Source organism: Oculina patagonica, chromosome 14, assembly GCF_052425735.1.
Source record: "Oculina patagonica isolate OP01 chromosome 14, crgOcupat, whole genome shotgun sequence".
NCBI lineage: Eukaryota > Metazoa > Cnidaria > Anthozoa > Scleractinia > Oculinidae > Oculina > Oculina patagonica.
Genome location: NC_135771.1, coordinates 23,943,242 through 23,966,252, shown reverse-complemented (window position 1 = coordinate 23,966,252; position 23,011 = coordinate 23,943,242). Strand labels below are relative to the sequence as shown.

Below are 23,011 nucleotides of genomic sequence, written 5' to 3'. Positions count from 1 at the left end.
GTCGATCGCGGGTCAATTTTCGATCGAGGCTTAAAGCCAAAACCAAAATGATCAGCCAACCAATCAGATAAAAGGGAAGCCTCGAGCCATGCGGCCCATACTGTCGGAGCTTGTCCTGGTTTCGGTAACATTAAGCGGCTAGGAATACTTCTACTCCCCCTCCCCCTGAATGGGATGCTAGACCATTGTAGGGTACCCTCCCCCAGCATTATGTCGCCGGTACCCATTTATACACCTGGGTGGAGAGAGGCACTATGAGAGTAGTCTTGCCCAAGAGCACAACACAGTCACCATGGCCAGGTCTCGAACCCGGATCGCTCGATCCGGAGTCGGTGCACTAATTATTAGGCCACCGCGCCTCCCACAACCAATCAGAAAAGACATAGACAATCCAGTGAACCAATTAGAACTCGAGGCAGATACATGTAGCCGGTGCATAGCACAAGAAAATATGGGTTAGCCAATCACGATTGGATTTGGCTCTATTTCTGATTGGTTGACTGCCGCAAGGTGTTAAACCAATCACAAAGTGTAATAATGCAAAACCGAAGCAAATGCAAATTACTTTCGACACACAGTGAAAACTGATCTATTAACTACTTGCTGCATTATTGATTACAAACAGTATGAGTGAACAGTCTAATGAGTCCGAGCAGTGGTTAAAAATATCAGTTTACATAGGTTTGGTAACAAATTGTGCCGTTTCGGCTATCCTCATCATCCTCGTCATCTTCTTTTCTTCCATAGCGATTTACGATTCCCTTTGAAGCCGCAAAGAAGAGGTCTTTTTGAAATAATATATATGACTTTTTCATGAACTCTTTCTTAGCGCCTTCTTTAGCAGCGTCTTTGGTTAATTCAAAGGCACCCATTTTTGTACTCTTTGCCATCATTTCAAAAGCGATTTTTTCTGAGAGATCCTCGTAAACGGTTTTGCTAACTTGATGCCCGCCACTGGACAAGAAAGCTAAGAAAGCACCTACTCCCGCCTTGTTCAAAGTCATCTTGGCATTTTGACGCCACACTTCTTCAGTAGCCTCATTTAGCACCCCTTTTGCAATTTCCTTTCCTGCTTGCTGACCCAGTTTTTTGGTTACTTCTTTCGGAGCCAATTTCCCCATTTCTTTTACAGTGGCGACGACAGTGGCTTTTGCACCTCCTCTCATTACCTCCTTAATAGAGCCCACAAGCCCAAACGATGCAAGGTCTCCGATGCCCGAGAGTGTGTTAATAACACCACCAGTTATATCACCATCGTAGAAACATTTCACGGCATCAACAAACTCTATGGATGCCCCAAATCCAGGTGCGTACATATTTATTAAAACCTTTGCTCCAACCTTTGCTCCAAACTTCGCCAAATATAGAGACCACGGCTCCTCTTCCATTTTTGCGAGACGTACAGATGGCAAAACCTGAAAGTATCAAAAACACAATAAAGAATGCACTAGAATGCAACCTTGTACAAAGCTGGAGCTGGTGCATGCATGCAGGGGCTGGGAAGAGATGCAAGGTTGGATATTTAATTTAAAATATTCGAAAAGATCGGCCAGTGAGTAACATAATTCAGACTGTTTCCTCTCGTGACCATATCAAAAAGTTTGAAACAGTGGTAAATAGAAGAGATACATGGCTGCGGCCGCATTTCAGTTACAGAGTTAACTGGGTTAACTTTTTAGAAACACGGTTAACAATTTCCACAAAACTTAACTCGGTTAAAGTATGGTTACCATAACTAACCCCGGTAACTAACTCGGTTAGATATTTTAAGCGGCTGCATTAAGCTCAGACCAGACTGAAGTGATGTCATGATTAAGCTATTGAAATCACTCATCGCCATATGTCCAAAATCACCCTCAAGTGTGCGTTTTTCCAAGAATGCGGCCGCGGCCATTGTATACGTATTTAGTTTGCAAATAAAGCCAAACGTAGTAGTTGAGGCAAATAATGCCAAGCTCCAAAAAGCAGATTTTATGCAAATTGGACGAAGTTCCGCGAAACTGCTCTTGCGTGTTGTGAGTTTGTTCTATAAACTAAGGTTTTGTTTTCCCAAAGAAATAGAGATAAATTGATCTTATGATTCTTTAATCGCTCCCTTCAAATCTCCAGAAATCGTTGTGTCGTTTGTCATACTACATAACAGTATCATAACACTGACCAAGATATTTTCTTGCACTTGCATTGAGATTCTCGCAAGCGTTTCATTTTGACATAGGGAATCGAATTCAATGTTGCGTACTCTTTGGAAAAATTAAAGTACGCCAAGGAAACTCCCTTTAGAAAAGGTCTATAAACACTCGTATACACACCTAAATAAATTCCCAGCTACTAGAAATCCTTTTCTTACCTAAGCTTCAGCTTAAGAAAGCGATAGGGAAGTTTTCTATGCTGGGCTTAAATGTTTTTTTATGCAAATAGGACGAAGATTTTATGCAAATCCAAAGAAGTTCCGTGTTCCGCCACACCTGCTCTTGCGTGTTATGAGCTTGTTCTATGAACTGAAAATTCGTTTTCTTAAAGAAATCGATTTTGTGATTCTTTGATCGCTCTCTTCAAATCTCTAGAAATTGTTGTGTCGTTTGTCATGCTACCTGAAGGAATCGAAACACCGAGATGTTTTTCCAGCACTTGCATTAAGATTCTCGCAAGCGTTTCATTTTAGAACAGGAAATCGAACTCAATGTGGTGTACTCTTTCAAGAAGAAGTTAAAGTACGCAAAGGAAACTAATTCGTTGAGAAAGGTCCGTCTACTGATAAACACTCACACGCATAGTTATTACAAAACCTTTTCTTACCTTTGAGTTGTTCAATAATATCTGCCCTGGGTCAGTGCTGCAGTTTGAATTGTGTATAATGGCGTCTAACTCGTTTCTCAGAAATGATTATCACGTGATAGAAGGGAAATTTCCCTTTTTTTATCATACGTTTTGTTTTAAGTTTTGTTTAAGAAAGCGATAGGGAAGTTAAATATGCCAGGCTTAAATGTTTTTTCTTCGACATTGTTCCATTCGTTGGCTGTTTGATACTTGAATCCTCGCTTCTTCTAGTTTGTTCTGACCCACGGTAGATGTAGCCTGAAATTCAGAGTTAGATCTTTAATTCTCCGAGTATACGGGATATCATAGTTTCGACAACACATGCATCATGCAGTCAAAATAAAATGTAGTATTCATGAAGTGAACTAAAGAAAGATAATGAATAACTATCTTGTTGCTCAGCTGTCCGTGTTTTTAGGTTTTGTTTTTGTCGTTACCATGGAAATATCGATTTCCCTAAATTACACATTATATCAAACTTTGATCTAGGACAAAAGTTTCACATCGAAGTACAGCTATTTGTGCCAAGAATGTCAATAAAACATCAGTTGTTGTTTGATTTACCGCAAAAAACTGTTCATGTCAAGAATGGAACAAATTGTTTGGAAGAAGATATTAAAGTGGTAAAAACGCTATGTGACCTGATGCTAAATATAACTTTTATATTCATCAATAACTTAAAAATCTTAGTCAACCATTTCAGGAAGAGATTCATACAAGAAACAAATATAAGATTTCAGCGGAAACATCGCATTCAATGTTTGTCTTTAACCATTTCCTAAATATATTTTGCAGATGGACACAATAATAATGGGTCACGTGACGCAAACGTTGACATTTAGAGCCAAACGTCCTTGTTATACACGCCAGCAGAGTCGCTTCTATGTTTCTTTATCTAACAATTTTACCTTTCAGTTCAGCCCTAATTCTTACAAAACAATTTTCACGATTTATTTTGCCGTTAGTTTAAATTCTTAACTTTTAGCAAGGTGCTAGAATAGTATAATAAAAAAGTATTTTTCGATTGTCTCACGACGTAGTCACGTGTGAAAGTTTTTGACACAACTTCAAGATGCATGAAAAAATACTTAAATTTTTTTACGGTAAAAATTCTGGTAATAATTAATTTCAAGAATGGACAAATTGTTTTACTGCCAGGGCCGAACAAGTCAGCACTTGGTGAAGTGAGTTCTGTGAAATTTGCCACGTCAGTATAAAGTAACAGTCACCTCACGTCGCGTGATAAATGTGACGTTTATTCTTGCTAAACGTCAACATTATCGAATATTTTTAAATGTTAAAATATGTAAACTTTGCTAAATCTTTTGGAAGGGATTAGGTTTACAGTTCGATCACAGATGTCCCTATACATGTATATCTCCTCTACCCACCGTTTGCCCCCCCCCCCCCACCTCTCCGAACGTAATAAACCCTACAGTTATATAGTCTCACCTTATCATGACCTAGAATCAACAATGTTGCCTCAAGAAGAATCCAGTTTGATATTTAAATTTTTATTTTTACTGAAATTTTAGTTTGCGTTTTCAGCATAAGGTTTCAAATTCCAACAATGGCAATTCAAAACATTAATTATCAGTTTTTTTTTATCAAAACATTCATGATTATAATTATATTATATATTGCACAGTATGACAAAAAAAGATTCAAATAAATTTTATAATTCTCAAGTTAGCGATTTCGTAACAACAAAAAGAAAGGCAAAAACAAAAACTCCTCACATGCACACATTGTATATTTCATTGTTTTCGAGTTTGAGAACAAAATTTCCGGTTACTGCAAATAGTCACATGACCACCCTTCCAGTTCGTCGTGATCTCCTGTAGCTTGAAAATCACTTCCCGCTGACATTATGGTCTGTAACTTAAATACCATGAAATAATAGCACTGCTATAATTGAGCGCACTCTTATCAAAGTTTGGTATGTTAGGACATAAATATTTTGCTACCTTTTTTGTGGGGCTGAGTGAGCTTTTTTTTTGGGGGGGGGGAGGGGATTTAGGGGGTTAGGAATAAATTGCAAGTTTTAAGGGGTATTGTTGGAAAAGGGATCTCGGTAGGTTATGAGGGGTACGGGAGGTAAAAACAACGGGAAAATGGTGAATATGGCCGGAGGCATTTGGGGTGAGGGTTTAATGAATGCTGGAATTTGGGAAAATAGGGGATAGGGGAAGGGATACGGGAACTTGAAACGAAAAAGTAGAGGCTTCAGTTTAAGGGAGACTTGCAATTGGGGAAGGGTACGAAACGCGATACGAAGAAGGAGATAAGGGGAAGAAAAAATTGTATATGGAAAAGAGGTTTAATGTAGGGGCTTTGCTAGGTGGGGGGTAACTTGCGAAAAAACGAGAGTGTACGGATAGCGGAAAGGATGGGAAGTTGAAAAGGTAGTGAAGTAGAGCCACTACACCATTTGAAACTGCTTGCAACAACTCATACCGACTTTCAGTTAGTGAACCTGCAATAACAGTCCTAGCATTTCTGATATTCTTGTCGTAGACCATAATAATGATGGGACATAGGTCATGTGAACACAAGCTCTAGAACCGAGTTTTCAATTAAAAACGTCTTAAAAGTATGAAAAAAGAATGTTAATTATAAGTTAACAAGTGAAATCAAATTAAAGAAATCATAGAAATTCCATTAAATGAAACTAGAACAGATGAAACCAAAAAATGTTAGGTTGATCGACTCTTATTTCTTCTCAGAAGACGTCCGCTCAACAAAACTTGCTCAGCCATGCTCGGAATCTACTGGCTAGACTTTTCTGTAAGTAAAAATAAAATAAAAACAACAATCAGAAATTTTCCTTACAGCTACTTCAGTTGCTAAGTTCCTAGTTCATTTTAAGCGCTAGAAGGTCCTAGTTCGTTTAAGGTATCACGGAAGGAAAACGGGCGTTTTCGTTCCAAGTCAAATTGTGTGCAAACCATCAATTGTAACCCCAATAAAGTATATATTTTCCGAAAGCTTATTGAATAAAGATTGTTATTTTGGATTTTGTTTACATCATATAGACCATAATAAGCAACGTCAGCATTTTGTATGCAATTATGATGTTGCGCAACTTTAGGTTTATTTGAGAACACATTTACATGAGAGCCAAAACTTTTATGTGGAATTTGATCTACATACATTATTCTAAAAAACCTTGTCTCAGATTTTTCTTTTCTTGCTCCATTAAATTTTTATGAATTTTAAATCCTAAAGAAGCCCTAAAAACACCATTTTAAAGTTCAAAAATTCATAAACAAACAAAATTCTGACGTTGCTTATTATGGTCTATATGATTAAAACAAAATCCAAAGTTACAATCTTTATTTAATGAGCTTTCAGAAAATTTTACTTTATTGGATTACCATTGATGGTTTGCACACAATTTCACTTGAAACGAAAACGCCAATTTTCCTTCCGTGATACCTTAAGTAACTGGTTCATTTTGAGCTCTAGAAGAGCAGGCGAACTCTAATTGCTCACATTCTTGCCTTTATACGAGGGTCTGAATGGGGGTACCTCGATAACAATTAACACTTAATTTTGTGGCTCTGTAACATGAAACAGTTAAATTTTAGGCATTTTAACACTAACAGTAAAAAAATTCACTGTAACAGTAAATTTAATCCACAAAGAAACAAAAACAGCTCCAAAAAGGCCAATATTATTTTGTTTAGAATATCAAGAAGTTTTCGGCCATTTTCCGACAATTTCTTATCATTTCGGAAGATTTCTGAAGACTACCAAAGATTCCCGAAGACTCTTGAAGATTTCTGGAGACTTCGAAGATGTCCGAAGACTACTGAAGATTTCCGAGGAGAACCAAAGCACAGGCTCAATGTTCAGGAGTGATTTTATAACCGATTTTCGAAGAGCAGATAATAATTTACAATGCTAAAAGACTATGGGTCTTTCAAGAAAAACCCTCCAAACACTTAACAGTAGTTTCTTCGGGAACAGTAAACATTAAAAAATTGACCAATTTAACAGCAACACAAAAAATTATAGGCAAATAACACTAAACACTAAACTCCATTCAGACCCTCTTATAACTGCTTTGTTTAGAGAGAAAACGAACCTTTAATTTGATCTGGACCCGCAACATCAATGCACCCAGTTTATCAGAATAAAGTTAATACCAGGGCATAATTTTTATTTTGTAAAACACAATTCACCATATCTATATAACTATATGTCGTGATTAATACTATACCCTGATTTGTTTTAAACTGTGCCACTGGATAATGTAATTCTAGAATCTTGACGACAAAATGTCAGTTAGCCGCAAATATGGTGTGTCAGTAAGCGTTTTCTGGTCTTCTATTTGTTTACAAATTAAATAAGCAATATTTAACAATTATTCCATGAGCGCGCGTTGGATATGAGATGGTTGATAGCCAAAGAAGTGCGCTACGCCGAGTTAGCTACGACTATCTCAAATCCAACAAGCGCAAGTGGAATAATTGTTTTTATTAAAAACACCCAAAGAATTGCAATATTTAAGCTCCCCGGCTGCTCTCGTTGACGCGTATTGGCTACCATAGTTATGGTCCATGGTATTTGGGAATTGCAATATATCATAGCTTTGGTTTTAATAATTTAATACGGATATTTTACTGTCAAAAACAGCAAGGCCTTGCCCAAACCATAACGCAAGTGAACCGGCAAGTAGTCGCAAGTTCAACTTGAGTACAGACTTGTGTTGCTGGCCAAACGGACTTGCATGTTCCCGGCGAGTACACGCAAGTTGTCCAAAATGCCATTTCAGTTAATGCTACTAGGTGCGCTGCAACTCAGTACTTGAAGTAGACAGAAAGCCTTGCTTTGACATGCGTTGGCTGGCCAAACGGACTCGTTAGTTTACCCGTAAGTGCACGCAAATTGTGAAAATAGCAGTAGCATTTTAAAATGCTACTGCGCGCGCTGGCAATGCAATTTAGTACCTGAAGTAAACTGCAAGACTTACGTTGACTTGCATTGGGTGGCAACAGTGAAAAACTTTTGTTGACTTGCATGTAAATTTGATCCCGACCAAAGTGAACGTAAGTTATAGCAAGTTAAATCAAGATACTTCACACAAGTGACGGGGATGATCGAATGGAGGCAAAACTCAGAACCCAAAAAATCCCTAAGTCTTCCGACATTACCCAAAAAAATCCCTGGACCAAAAATGACCCCCCAAAAAATCCCTTGTCAAATTACCCCTAAATTGTCAGGAGGGGCAATAATGTAACACAAAGAAAATCATGAAAAATTGAACGCCAAGGCCGCACCAAGGCACTTTAGTTCGTTTTTAATACCCAAAAAAATCCCCTATTTAAACCAAGTCACCCCAAAAAATACTTGCCAACTTTTCTAACCCAAAAAAATCCCGGAATCGAAAATTTCAAACCCAAAAAATCCTTCGATCATCCCCGTCATTTACAAGCCGGAGTACCCCCCCCCCCCCCTGGGCATAGAATAAATACATTATTGCTAACCTTTTCCTCTTTAGCAGAAGATTCAGCCTCGGGTAACTGATCGTCATCTCGGGAAGCAAACTCTTCACTGGTAACCGCAGAATCTTTCAAGCTGCTACCAGAACTACCAGCTCCCGCATCAACTTCATGAGTACTGGCGATTTTAGTTTTTCTTTCGATTGTCGACTGATAATTTTTACCAACAGCCTTTATCTCAGCGAAGGGAAAAGCCAACGAAAGTAGTCGAGGTCGTAGTATATGAGCTGGAGTGGCAAAGACCCGCAGGCTGAATAGCGCAACATTGTGATCTAGGCAAATAGAGTTTTGCGCCACGGTATGCGGTCGTAAAGAAACGTCCCGCGGGCTACCCTCGGGAGCTATAACGGGGGCTTTTCTACAAGAACGAACAGCGGTGACAGCGAGGTTTTCAGGGCAGACAGAGAGGGCTCTTCTGTAAGGGCAGACAGCGGTGATTGCGTAGTCTTCAGTATCATCCTTAGTGCGGCTGGTGGCTTCGCGGTTGTTAAGATGGGAAAGCAGTTGGTGGTAATGTTGAAATAGCAAATAGTAGCTGTTCTTGTAGAATTGCCCCTCGTTGTACATTTCTCTCCCGAGGGTAATTAAAAACTCTAATGTCCGTTTATCTTTTTGGGACTCTTCCCGGAGGGAGAAAAACTTATTTTGCAGTATATGCATTTTATTATTTAGTTTATCCACTTTTGCCCTTTGTAGGTTGTTGTCGTCCATCAGCCATTGTCGCTCAGTCTTTAAGGCATCAATTTGAGCTTTATACGAATATGAAGCCATTCTGAAAGAAATGAATGAATGATATAGATTCTTATATATCGCATTTACAAAGCTCAATGCGCTTCACAATTAGAATTATGGGATGAGATCGGACATCAGCATATAAGGCCCCATTTGCAAAACATAGCAAATGAATCAAATTATGAGCTGACAAACTAGCTAGGTAACAAATTACACCTGCCGCCTACAAAACGTGTCTTTTCAGTGACCGTCTTATAATTAATATCTCTCGGCTTGAAAATGGACATTTCACCGCGCAAAACGCGTTTGACCGTGATTTGTTTTGCGTAACTTATTTGTAACTATAGTAACTGCTAACTTCGTACAAGATTCGCTTTTCCTTTATACGCCATATTACATTTTTTATTAAGAAGAAATTTAAATAAAACATGTCAAAATAAAAGAAGAACTGTGACGAGAATTTGCCACTAGTACATACTAATCGCGCAGCTCAAGCTTTTTGTTAGCAAATTTTTTCTTGGCCCCTACGCTATGCAAAGCAATTTCCTCAACTCTGTGTCCTCAATATCCGGAATCGACCCTTAGATTTCACTGGAAATGATCATAAGACATCGGCACAAACAGCCATAAAAAGGGGGAAATGCTTTTGCCCAAATCAGTCTGCTGGTACGCCACACGTCTTAAGTTCAGTTATGTGCGTGTTTGATCTCGAATACAGGATCCGCGCTCCGGGGAAGATTAAATCTTGCGCTCGCGTCTAATTATTTTCACCCAGTTTTTTTACCTTTTGCGTTGTAGATTATCTTTAGATGGGACTTTTTTCCAAACCCTTGTCTTTTTGCGTGAAATACGTCTCTTAAAATTTCTAAGAACTTGGCGACCACAACTGATTCGAAAGGTCGGAGAACGAACTTTCACCCAGCTCAGTAAGTGCGTTATTACGTCATAAATGAACTTTTGTTAAGGTGTAATAAGCGCGCGCAGTTATGACATCAAATGAATGATTAGATTTTCCTCTGGTAGATGTTTTCCTACCATTTTTAATTTTCTTTGTGTTATTTGCTTGAATCGATTATTAATACAATTATTTTCCTATTTCATGCATGGTGGACTTCGAAAATTAAACTTTTGGTTTATGTGGGCTAGGCGCGGCGAGTATTATCTCTGGCCCAAACAACAACCTCACTATCGGCCTGCGAAGTTAAGGTCAAAACTTCCGCTTATAAATTATATATTTCTCTTACTGAAAAGTTAAGCTTTGTACGTCACATACGCACAGAAACGTTAACGCTTACAACTATTTTAGACTGGCCGTTTTCACACTAGAGACGGACAAATCGTCTAGACGAAAAAGTCGTCTTAGTGTGAAAACGGGGCGTACATGATTTTGGACATACAAGTCGTCTGAATTTGTCCGTCGATTTGGCCGTCTGGGAAGACGATTTTTCAAAAACGACTTGGTCGTCTAGACGGATAAGTCGTTAATAAGCTGTCTTAAATTCATACTAGACAAACAAATTGTTGGTTTTCACTGTCACGCAAGTAACGATACTGTCACGAGCTGCAAAAAATAAATCCAAATCTTTTGAGTCAAACAAATCAAGAATATTACAGGTTGTAGAAAATTACTAGATAGTCTACGTGTCCAAGTCTCAGGTCAGTATAGTATTCCGTACTTGAGTTATCCGTTAAAATGTTTCACAAAATTTTAGAGAGCACAGTATGGAAATTCCATGCTGGAGTCCGTGTAAAGGGGCACCAAGATGGCCGCCAGAAATGAATGAAAACATCTGGCATTCACTTCTGCTATAAAAAGCGGTCAGTTCACCTTCGTGAATACGTTAACACTAACATAAACACTTCTTGTAAAACCTCAATTGTTCAGATCGTTAAAAATCACAGGATGAAGCATTTTTTTTAAGTATACGTGATGGCGGCCATTCTGATGTCGTGTGGCGCAAAACTCCGAAAGTCAAAATGTTATATTTTTAAAACGGCGGATGCTAACGAGCTGAAAACCTTCAATAAGATATATGTTGAGGACGTCTAATAGCCAGTGAAGGGTAAAAAGTCATGAAACTCGCGATTCTGGATTTTCCAATTTTGATGACGTCACGTGAAAACCAAGAATCGCCAGACAACTTGTTCAACTAGACAGTTATTTGTCCGTCTTCTACTGTGAAAACGGCCATTACTAGCTGCTATTGATATAAGCACTTATAAAAATGTAACTATTTACATAAATCTTACGCATTTTTGCTTCAAGCCCGCCCGGCTTTACACGGTCAATTTTATTTGACAAATATATTTCTTCGTTTAGATGAAACAATAATTATTTGTCGGCTGTTCAAAGTTTAGTGCGCCATTATTATATGGCTACAATAGTACGCGCGCTCTGATTGGCTGCTGAGCGGGCATTATTTTCTTGAAATGACCGGGCATTATGAAAATTTTTCTCGGCTCGACGGTTTTTTGAGTTCTGAGTAAAAGCTACTAGCGAGGGGGCAAAAACAACAAAAATGCCGACAAAATATAACTATCTTTTCAATAACTGAAAGAAAAATATAAGCATACCGATACTTCTCAGTTTAGTATGAGCGACGAAGAGAGCCACAGAGAGCGAGTTTTACCTCCAGTGTTTTTCCCTTGATTATACTCTTTTTTTGAATAGCCATATAATAAATAACTTATTAACCTCGTCCGTTCGACCTTGATGTATTGACCTCGCTGTCGCTCGGTCAATACATCAAGGCCTCGGTCTGAGATTCCCCTGTAATGACCTCACTCTCGGTTAATAAGTAGTCATAATGTAATGACCTTGGACAGTAAAGTTACGCACTGAGGCTAGGTACGCACGCACTGTACCCTGTTGGAGATTTGGAAATTAGAGACCACATATGCTGACGCAATATTTGCCAAATTTTATGTGACGAGTTCAGTCTACACGAGCAATTTTCGTATTTGACCTCTCTCCTCCGCAGAGGTCTCTTTCGTGTTTCGGGCTGGGAAATAGTAGGGAGAGGAACGGGGAGAGGTGAGTCCATTATACTCGTTTTTTTTTTTAAATAAGAATACAGTTTTTTCGACCCATGCTGAATATTCTTATTTTTCTGCCGATTTTAGGCTGAAAATATTCTTATGAACATTCTTAGAAAATACCGTTTGACATTTCCGTTTTAGCAAGTATTGGGTAATCAACTGATTACAAGTGTTTGGTGTCCAGATCTGTATCGTGTTACATTGTACACATGTACCATTGCTTTTCGTTGCAGCCTGGCCGTTTTGGCTTTAAACAAAGCATTCCTCACAGAGATAAAGTGACGGAAATGAAAATACCTGATTTTGTTTCAACTAAAAACTATATTCTTTTCAAAATCTCAGCCTCGGGTTTATTCTTAAAATATTCTTAAAAGTTCGCAAATTTCAGCCTCGATATTATTTTAAACTAGTCTTATAAAATAAAAAGAGTGTACAACAAATAACGATGTCTAAGGGTGGCATAACATCGGATCCTCAACGGAAGAACGCAACGGAAACGTCAGCTGCTGTTATACAGCTCAATGTTCTACTTTATGACCACACTTCTGATCAGAATGGTATAGGGGAAAAAACTGTGTTGTTTCCAAAGAAAAACGTACCGCGGCCATCTCTAGGCAAGGATCTTTAGTGTCTGTGACCTGTGTGAAAACGTGGAAAAGACCTTGAATGAAGGACGGGGTGTTCTGAGCTGTGTTGACCCCCGGGGGGGACTCCTATATGAAACGGACGGAGAACTCGTCGGAAATTTTGAAAAGAACCCCTAAAAGAGACCAATCTGGGTGTGGCTCAAGTTTTTCTTGACCCCTAAAAGATACCAAAAATAAGAATAAATACAGTCGAAGCTCTCTTAACGGACACTCTCGTAAGCGACAGCTCTACTTACAGCCGCCTTGTTTGAAACCCCGTTTTATCTCCCATACAAACTCTGTATTTTTATTGTATTTTTAATGTGACATTCTCGTAAGCGCACATTCCAGTAAGCGGCCGCGGACACTTTCAGAGATCACGACTTAGTTTTTTTCTTTGTTTTTAAGCTTCCGCAAGCGGACACCCCAAAGAAAATCTCATTAACAACCTCTGCATCTTGTTTTTATCGACTAACTTCACAACACCGTTCGTCACAATGATTTTACAGTAACTACAGTACAATACCAAAAATTTCAGTGTTTGTTTTTTCGTCATCCACTTCCGTCCGGTTATTGTTAGCTGGGAAAGCTCCCGTAAGCAGCCATCTACCGCCTACACCTCTAGTGGCCGCTTACGACAACCATTCTCGTCAGCGGCCAGCTTCAGTTACGGACACTCTTTTTCGCGTCCCGAGAGTGTCCGCTTAGGAGAGCTTCGACTGTATTTCTTCGTGTGTATCCCTAAACGAGACCATTATGGCTAAAAATATTGGCGTTTTGCTCGGAACACCCTAAGTGAGACCAAAAATCTGAAATTTACACCCCTAAGCGAGACGAAGAGCATCCCCGTCACTTTCATATGCGAGTCCCCCCCCCCGGGGGGGGTGTGGACCACGTACAAAGTAGTCCCTTGCGACAAAGTAGTCCCTCGCCTTTGGCCTTAATTTGTGTTGGGTCGCACAAAAAATTTAGGAGCCAACAAATCTATAAAAGTTATGATCAACAATGTGTGTTCTGTAGTCTGTTTATGGGCTCCTGGGTAATCACTGGGTAACCAATCAATCAACGGCATTTATCGAGCATAATTGTTTTCACGAGACAGGCCCAGCTAAAGTGGTCTTGATCTTAGGGGTAGCGAACTCGCGTGCGCCACGCGCGTGTATAACTTCCCAGTGTCCTTTGCAAAGAGCATTTCCGCCATATTTTGAAACGCAGCAGAATGGTAAACTGAAAGTGAGTGATTTATTTGCAAGGTTTCCTTATCTGTTGTCGTCCTTTGAACGTAAAAGTGATCTACCACTTATCATTTTGTATCATCTTGCAATATTCGCTGATTGTTTTACAAACAGCAAGAGAGGTAGAGCTATGTTTCACTGTCCATGTGCAAGATGTGTTGACGCGCGATTTTGAGAGCAGCTTGGAGTGCAGGTAAGCTAAAATGCTTTTATTAGGAATTTCAGTTCTAAATATTATTTCTTCGCTATGAAGGCTGTGTAAATAAGGGTTTCTTTCCTTATTGAGCGTTTTCCAATGTAACTAAGCATTCTTGGCTCCGTTTGAGAAGTGTATTTTGAGGCCGCCATTATTGTTTATCTGGAGAGGGAGGGGGGGGGGGGAGGTGTTGGTGGGGGTGGTAGGGTACGGTATGGTCCTCTAAGGAGAAAATACCAAAATTTGCCAAGGTTAAAATTTAAATCACAACAGCCACACCCCTATTATTTTGAGATAATTTTTCTGGAGGCTTTGAAAGGGGCTTTGAAAATCATTTTTGGGGAGCTAAGCCCTGCCTGCAATCTTTGATCTTTCAAATATTTCTGAAGGGGTTAGGGTAAAGTTGGCTTTTTTCTGCAGGGGTTTTGAAAAATGGGTTATTTCTGAAGGGGGGTATCAGGTATCACGTTGGCACTTTGACCTTTTTTCTTAGAGGGTAAATTTTGCTTCACCTCATTAATGGTGGTGTGCGGGGGAGTAGGGGGAGTGGGGGGGGGGGGTACCAAAAAAAGTTTTGTATGGGGAGGTCCGCCAAAACAGAAATTGGTATAGATTACATGTGGTCACAATCTGTTGGCTTAAAAAATGCCAAAAATTCTGAACTATAGATTGAAATATGAAAGAAACTAGAATTAAACTTTACTCAGAATTGAATTTTACTCAAGTTGAAGGCAAGAAACTAATTCAAAAGCACTAAGATATTGTGAATTTTTGAAGTCATGCAAATCTGCATGGCTTGCATACTTTATTTTTCAACACGCGTGCACCAAAATATTTCGACGAGGTCTGTGCATGTTTTGAAGACAACACGGCAAGCTTATCCTGGCTTATTGAACTCGACAAACATCTAATTAACTGTTTCAACCTTGATATACAATTGGACCGTCCTTGTGTTATTTGCTGCAGTAAGGAGGCTCATAATGGTTTGCAGCAGTTTCCAGCTCCTATATTTTGATGGGTCAGTACAATACCCTCCACTAAACCCCAAAATTAATACAGAATTTTTTTAAACTTTGCCATAAAGTCACCCCGATTTAATTGTGGGATTCAGAAATGGGTGAATCCACTGGCATTTTTACCCTTAAGGGGTTAGTTTATTCCTTTAGGGAATACCTTCAGTTTTTATGAACATCACGCCGAAGACTGTTCAGTATCATTTGTTTTGTCAGACTTGAAAAAAGGACTGCAATATTTACGGGAACAACATTTATAATAACCTATCTCAAAGAAGAAGGACAATTTAACTTAATTAAGAGACTACAAACTGGTCATGAACAGTTGAATTAGTATCCTTATGTTTTCTGTTTTGTTCCTAAATGCGTGAACCAACTTGTCAAAGTAGGCTGAAGATTTTGAGAATTTGAACATTTCGTCCAGTAATGCGGACACTGATTTGTAATATATAATTAAAGCGTTTTGAGACCATTAAAATGAAGTTTAAACTACTTCTGACGACCACTGTAAGCTGAGATTCAATTTTTTTGGTCAGAAGTGGTGGCAGAATTAGGCATTGTGTGCATTGAAAAGAAAAGGCGCATGTTTATCCTTTAACTGCTGACCACAAAAGTGAATTAAGTAGAGCTTTTTTATTAAAATGATAGCAAAGCAGAGTGAAGATTTGGATTCATTTGGTGTTTACACCACATTTTAATTCAAAAGTGGAAATCTGTATGCAACAGAGTTTACTCAACTGGATTTAATATTTTTGGCGTAAGATCGATGTGAGCGCTTTATTTAATGTTTCAAAACATGAGCTCAGAGCAACAATGTTTACAGTCTGACTTATATTTCATTTCAGAAACAGCAGGATGTTCAGTGAATGCAGGCATGATTGAATGAAAAACTTAATGGTAAGAGTTTTAATTTTATTGCAATAATTATAATAATAATAATAGTAATAATAATAATAATAATAATAATAATAATTTATATAGTGCTGTTTAGCTAATCTTTTATAGCGTTTTACAGTCAAAATTCCACCTTGACTAAAAAAATATGTCTATTTTATCTGAGTGTGTTACCAAAATTAATTTCTTCACACTCATTTATACAGGGCCATTCCATTTTTTATCCACACCCCCCCCCTGTTGACGAGGTAAGTCAAGATTAACCCCCTAAGAAAAAAGGATCAAAGTGCTGACATGATGCCCCCTCTCAGAAAAAAACATTTTTTTTGTAACCCCATCAGAAAAAAAGACCATTTTTTTTGCTCATTTTTTGCTTACCCCCTTAGATTTGTCATCAGGGTGTGTGAATTTTATTTGGAATGGCCCACAGCACCGGTACATTTAGGTTTTTATTACAGCCAACAATGTTTTATTCATGTGGGCTAGGATCGAGGGGCACATTTATTAAAGGGCGCTGAACAGACAAGTCCAAAATCTCTAAGCTTGTGATCATTACTTGAACTTTGCTTGGAATTTTTTTTCTTGTTGGGATCTTGGCAAGAATATAATTAAAAGCAAGATTCTTGGCAGGGTCCATGGCATGGAATTTTGCCCAGGCAGGATCCCAGTGGGAAGTCATTAGGACATCAAGGCGATGAAAATGTGTAATTCATTACGAATTCAGTTATTAATTCACGCATGCCCAACGAAGCGGTAGTGTCCCAGTGGGACAAAGTGACTAATTAGCAAACGAAAGCAGTTTTATCGATCACAAAAAAAACGGTTTTTGACTCCGCGCAGATCAAAGCACGCTTCGAACATGGAAATTTCAACAACTTTCCTTAGGACAAGCAAAGATACACAGGCTTTGAACAAAAACATTTCGATCAGTTTCCCTTAGATAAGCGAGCACACGCTTTGAACATGAACCGATAAACATTTTTTGGTTTCTTTTTGTAATAAACACCTTCGTAAGCTTGTTGAAGTGGTGATTTAATTCTTGTGGTATGCGTACGCTCCAAAGGAAAAAATAATTGTTGGCGCGTAGGGACTATTCACGTAAATTCTTTGTAGTATTCACACAAATGAACACATGCTTTGAACATGAAAATTTTGCTAAGTTTTATTGTGACAAGTAAACACACGATTTAGATATGAGAACCACTGTTTTATTCAGATAAGTGAACACACACTTTGAACATGACAACTTTGCTGAGCTTTATTGTGACAACTAAACGCACCCTTCAAAAAGAGAACCTCCAAAAGTTTTATTCAGACAGGCGAGATCACGCTTTGAACATCAAAAACGACATCACTTTGAACTTCAAGTTTTCTTTTAGACAGCCCAAAGCATGCTTTGAACATGGAAACTTTGAAGTTTCCTTCAGACAAGCAAACATATACAAACATTTCGATCAGTTTCCCTTAGGTAAGGGAGCACACGCTTTGAACATGAACCGATAAACATTTTAAATTACTATCGGAATATGTTTTGCTTTCATAACCTGTTTTGACATCAATACAAACTTGGACTCCAACCTTGTTTCCAGAGCCCGCTTTGAGACTATTAAGACGACTCCTGATTGGGCGTGAGGGCTTCTGAATATTAAATACCCGACATGACTTGGGTCCTCTGAATTACACATTATCATACTTGGGATGTCGTCATGCTGCCATGTTGCCAGGATCCCGATGTGCTGGGATTTTTCCCAGCTAGTCATGATCCCAGTGGGATATCGCCATCCTGGCGGGAACTAGACGAGATCTAGACGGGATCCTGGTTTATAGCAGGATTCCCCACTGGGATCCTGGTCTTTTTTTACATGGTATGTACAACAGAATTATGAACCTCCCAAAGGGGTTACAGTGTATATGGGTCTTAGTATATGTTGTTTGAGCTTCATCTCTATAAATTCCCACCAACAACCTGTTGTTCCCATTTCATGCTCATTCAAAAGTGAAAGCCCTTTCCCAAGTATTTAGTGATTAGGCCCTGTACAGTCTGCTTTACAAGATCACCTTGCTTACTGAGGACTATATACAGTGTATCTCTTTAGATATGATAGTGTACTGCAGACAGGGGATGTTGTTTACCCAGGGCTCGCCAGGTTAACCATAGTACTAGCACATGACACAAGTATGCCTGCCCATATGTAGCAATATTTAATCCTTGCTTATTTACATTAAATTTAAACTTACTTTCCTTTAAATTTAAACTTCATGTCCAAAATTTATTTAAATTTAAACCAAATTCCTGTTTAAACTTTTTATATTTGATTTAATACTGTAGTGAAATCTATTCAATCCTAATTTGAATTATCGTTTAAACTTTTTTCATTTTAATTTAATCTTTTTATCATTTAAATTTAAACTTATAGAATATTTCTTTATACTGCTAAACGTTTGATTTAATCCTTCCTTTTTTTCATTTCAATTTAAACTTTTGAAATTTTATGTAAACTTACGAATGATTCTATTTAATCTTCCTGGGGCGAGCTCGGCCACTGGCGGCCGTTTTGTTTTGGTGCGCTTTAGATTTATCGTCGATCGTCAGTAAATATGGACGAAGGCACCAAAGAGTGTCCAAATTACCGAGCAAAGGACCCAGGCTTTTGTTTTCCGTCCTCCAGCTCTACTGCTTCGAACCCTGCTGTGAATTTGAGTCGTTACGGTGACGATCAGTGAAACTCTCAAGCGTGCTCAGGGATTCGGACTGTGGACTACGGACTACGGACTACGCATGGACTGAGTATAAAACACGGACAAGGACTGAGGTATAAAATACGGACTCAAACTACGGACTAGGTATAAAATACGAACGACGGTGCAAAATGCGGACTAAGCATATAAAATGCATTATAAAAGCGAACCACGACTAGAAATAACGAGATCTCTTCAAGGATGTATACTTGAGCAAAAAATTATTATTGTTCGCGCCAAAACTGTGCGGATGACCCAAATGTAACGCAACGGCCTTATGTGACCTTTGTAATTGTTGTCGGCTCAAAGCCGAAAACAACAAAACGATTTTTCTCAAGATATACAGTTGAATATTAAACGGTAACTCGAATCTTAAAGGGAGATCAAAAAAAGTTTCAGATGTCGGGAGTTGGAGTTAGCGAGGGTAATAAATTATCAGAAAAAAATACCTGGAGGGGAATCGGAGAATATTTGAGTTTAGCAGGACGTTTGAGTGGTCTTTAATGAAATCGACAACATTATATAAAGTTTTGAGTCGAGTCTCCGCTGCAACTCCGATCCAAGAATCGAAGAACAAATGCAAAGCGAAGGAAACAAAGACAAATTTTAAGTTCCTTACAATTGAAGGAATTTTTGCCGTAACCTACGAGCAGATTTTCTGCAGGAAAAAAGCTAACTTTATTGAGGTGAGACAACTTTGATGATTACAGCCTTGCTTCTATATATCGTAGTTCGTGTACAACAGCACAATACGAGCCGACAATGATTACAAAGGTCACATAAGGCGTTTTGGCGCGAACAATAATTATTTTTTGCTTAAGTATACATCCTTGAAGAGATTTCGTTATTTCTAGTTGTGGTTCGCTTTTAGACGCATTTTATACCGTCGTCCGTATTTTATACCTAGTCCGTAGTTTGAGTCCGTATTTTATACCTCAGTCCTTGTCCGTGTTTTATACCCAGTCCATGCGTAGTCCATAGTCCGTAGTCCGCAGTCCAAATCCCTGAGCACGCTTGAGAGTTTCACTGATTGTCACCGTAACGACTCAAATTCACAGCAGGGTTCGAAGCAGTAGAGCTGGAGGACGGAAAACAAAAGCCTGGATGCTTTGCTCGGTAATTTGGACACTCTTTGGTGCCTTCGTCCATATTTACTGACGATCGACGATAAATCTAAAGCGCACCAAAACAAAACAAAATGGCCGCCAGTGGCCGAGCTCGCCCAAGGAAGATTAAATAGAATCATTCCTAAGTTTACATAACATTTCAAAAGTTTAAATTGAAATGAAAAAAAGGAAGGATTAAATCAAACGTTTAGCAGTATAAAGAAATATTCTATAAGTTTACATTTAAATGATAAAAAGATTAAATTAAAATGAAAAAAAGTTTAAATGATAATTCAAATTAGGATTGAATAGATTTCACTACTGACAGTATTAAATCAAATATAAAAAGTTTAAACAGGAATTTGGTTTAAATTTAAATAAATTTTGGACATGAAGTTTAAATTTAAAGGAAAGTAAGTTTAAATTTAATGTTAATAAGCAAGGATTAAATATTGCTACATATGGGCAGGCATACACAAGCTAGTACCAGTATTTTCCAAGACCTCTTTGTGCTAAAAGAGATTCACAATTTGTTCTGTCATTTATTGTTTTTATTTGCTTAAAATGAGTAGAGGAGGGTAAATAGGCTGATGTGATAAGAGAGAACAGCATGGTTTAATAAATTTCTCACTCCAGAAATTATGGTTATTTGATGCAAGCTATTTAAGAGGAAGGGGAGATTGGGGGGGTGGGGGGGGGGGGGAGAGGAGAAGCTTGTAGACATAGGATATGAAACATAAAAAAGAGCAATCAGTCATAGAATGTTTCTATAGTTCTTTTATTTGTACTAATAATGTAACCAAGTTCTGCACCATCGGCCGTCTAGAATGTTTGGTAAATTTACGGGGTTAATCTGTAAACCTGTAAGGCTTGCATTCACACTAACAATAAATTATTGCTGAGTGCAAGTGACCTGGCGGACAACCAATAAAATGTGTTTTATTTGTTTTTCTTCTTCAGGAGGAAAGAGCTCAATCATCTTACAAGCTGTTTACTCTTAATGTGCAGATCACAGATATGCAGTCAGTTAAGTACTGGACAAACTTTATTCAGTTCAAATTTTTAATCCAGGGTATTATAATTCCACCAATTAAGTCTCTTTGCCACTGTTTATTGATCTATGTCTGAACCAAATTGTCCTACATCAAAATTTGTCATAAAGTAAAAATACTGTTTAGAAATTTGGACTGTCTGCATGCACTGAATGGATCTTGGACTTTGTACAAGAGATGGGTGTAAGAGCTGGCCCACAAGGGAGCTGGCTCCACCCAACAAAATCTCTTCCTGAGTTTCATGATCTGTAAAGCAAAAACTGGTCCTTCGTCAAAACTGCTCAAAATTAGAATATGTTTGGAATTTGGACTGTCTGCATGCGCTGAATGGACCTTGGACTTTGTACAAGAGATGGGTGTAAGAGTTGACCTGATAAGGGGTTAGCTCCACCCGTAAATCTCTTCCTGAGTTTCTTGATCTGTGAAGCAAAGACTGCTTCTACATCAAAATTGATCAAATTTGAAACTTGTTTAGAAATTTGGACTGTCTGCATGCGCTGAATGCATCTTGGACTTTGTACAAGAGATTGGTGTAAGAGCTGGCCCACAAGGGAGCTGGCTCCACCCAACAATATCTCTTCCTGAGTTTCTTGATCTGCAAAGTAAAGACTGGTCCTACATCAAAATAGAGTGAAGCCGAAAATTTTTAATTTATTTGGTATTTGAAATTTGAATGAACGATGGGTGTTTCCACTATATTATTTTAATTATGCAAATTTCCCCATCAATTTGTATTTAAAGAAAATACTGATTTAGAATCAAATGCTTAAGACAATAAATATTGTTGTTACCAGTAGGTTTTATTTTATAAATAACAATAGAAAGGAAAAAACACTGTAAAAAAAGCACTAGTAGTAGTTATGTTTGAATGTACTCACTGTAATCGTCAATGCAATTTTTTTGTGTGTGTGTGTGTACAAGCTTCTTTTTTTTTTTTTGTAAGTAGCGTATCGATTATGTAATGTCTTGTTTTATGTAAATGCATATTTAAAAAATAAAAAAAAAATAAAAAAAAGAATCAAATTTGCCAAAAACGAAACTTGCAGTCTTTCAGGACCTGGTCTGACCAAATTGAAGATGTTCTCAAAATATTTATATTTTTTTTGTCTTTTACAGGTGAAACCATTGCAGCTGTTCAACAGGACGATCTTCCACTATTGCCAGGAAACAGGTGAGCTTTCCTTTCCATTTTTAAGAAGCCCGTGAGTGCAGGGAGATCTACCTTTGCTGTGGAAAACATTCAATACAGTACAAACCCGCGTATAAGAACCTAGGTTTTTTCAAGTTAGCCTAAACAGGTTCTTATATAAATGGTATTTAGTGTAAAATTAGGCTAACTAGGTTCTTAATTAGGTTCTTAACTTTTGTTCAAGAAATAAAGTAGAATTTTTAAATGATCTGGTCTTTAATGTCCAATAACAGTATTCTTGGAGGCTTCGGTAAGCAAATTACTATACTTTTAATTTTTTTAATCTGATTCTGTCATCTGTTCATCTCAGTTAATAATTATATTCAAGGAGGACAAATTTTATGTAACTATGCTGTAACTATAATGTGTACAGACTGTGTTCTATATTTTTGAGAAGATTTTCTTTTTCTTTTTTTTTAAAATAAAACCTGTTTTAGAATTTTAGCCTAAAATGGTTCTTATGTGAAGGGTGCTTAAAAATGAAATTTTAGCCTAACAGGTTCTTAAACGCAGGTTTTTACTGTATTTTTTGGTTGTGTGAAATAAATATCCGGATATCCATCTGCATACGCAGGCCTACACACCCTTTAGCTCCCTGGGTCGTTCCCATATGAAGATAAGATAACTTTATTTATACACGGTTTTTCCATCAGTCAATTAAGTTACTGGACTATTTACCTATCTAACTAACTAACAACAAATTCAAGGGTGGGGATGCTTCTTGTCTGTCTTAGGGGTGTTAAATTAAGAATGTATGTCTGAGAAAACTAGGAAGAATTGAAAACATCTCAGAAGAAGGGGGTTGACCGATCCCCACCATATTGCATAGTGAAGCCCTACCCAACTTGCAACCATGGTAACGTTTT

At 38.1% G+C, this 23,011-nt stretch overlaps 2 protein-coding genes and 1 long non-coding RNA gene across 4 annotated transcripts in view; 1 reads left to right on the top strand and 2 right to left on the bottom strand.

The window, feature by feature from the left end:
- The window catches only part of LOC144639311 (inactive pancreatic lipase-related protein 1-like), a 210,974-nt gene that overhangs the window by 134,844 nt on the left and 53,119 nt on the right, over positions 1-23,011 (bottom strand). The gene's annotated exons all lie outside the window — the stretch shown is intronic.
- Positions 653-2,809, bottom strand: LOC144639400 (uncharacterized). Its single transcript, XM_078498719.1, has 2 exons — positions 2,797-2,809; positions 653-1,415 (listed from the first exon to the last, which is right to left on the bottom strand). The coding sequence occupies exon 2, from the start codon at positions 1,386-1,388 to the stop codon at positions 669-671; it is 720 nt and encodes a 239-aa protein (XP_078354845.1). The 5' UTR covers positions 1,389-1,415; positions 2,797-2,809; the 3' UTR covers positions 653-668.
- On the top strand, positions 13,923-21,714 carry LOC144637937 (uncharacterized). Its single transcript, XR_013567830.1, has 4 exons — positions 13,923-13,954; positions 14,071-14,149; positions 16,011-16,062; positions 20,865-21,714. It is a non-coding gene; the product is annotated as an uncharacterized LOC144637937 (long non-coding RNA).

What these genes read in the sequence shown, in the direction of transcription:
- LOC144639400 (XM_078498719.1), bottom strand. Translation starts at nt 1,388, where the DNA reads ATGGAAGAGGAGCCGTGGTCTCTATATTTGGCGAAGTTTGGAGCAAAG.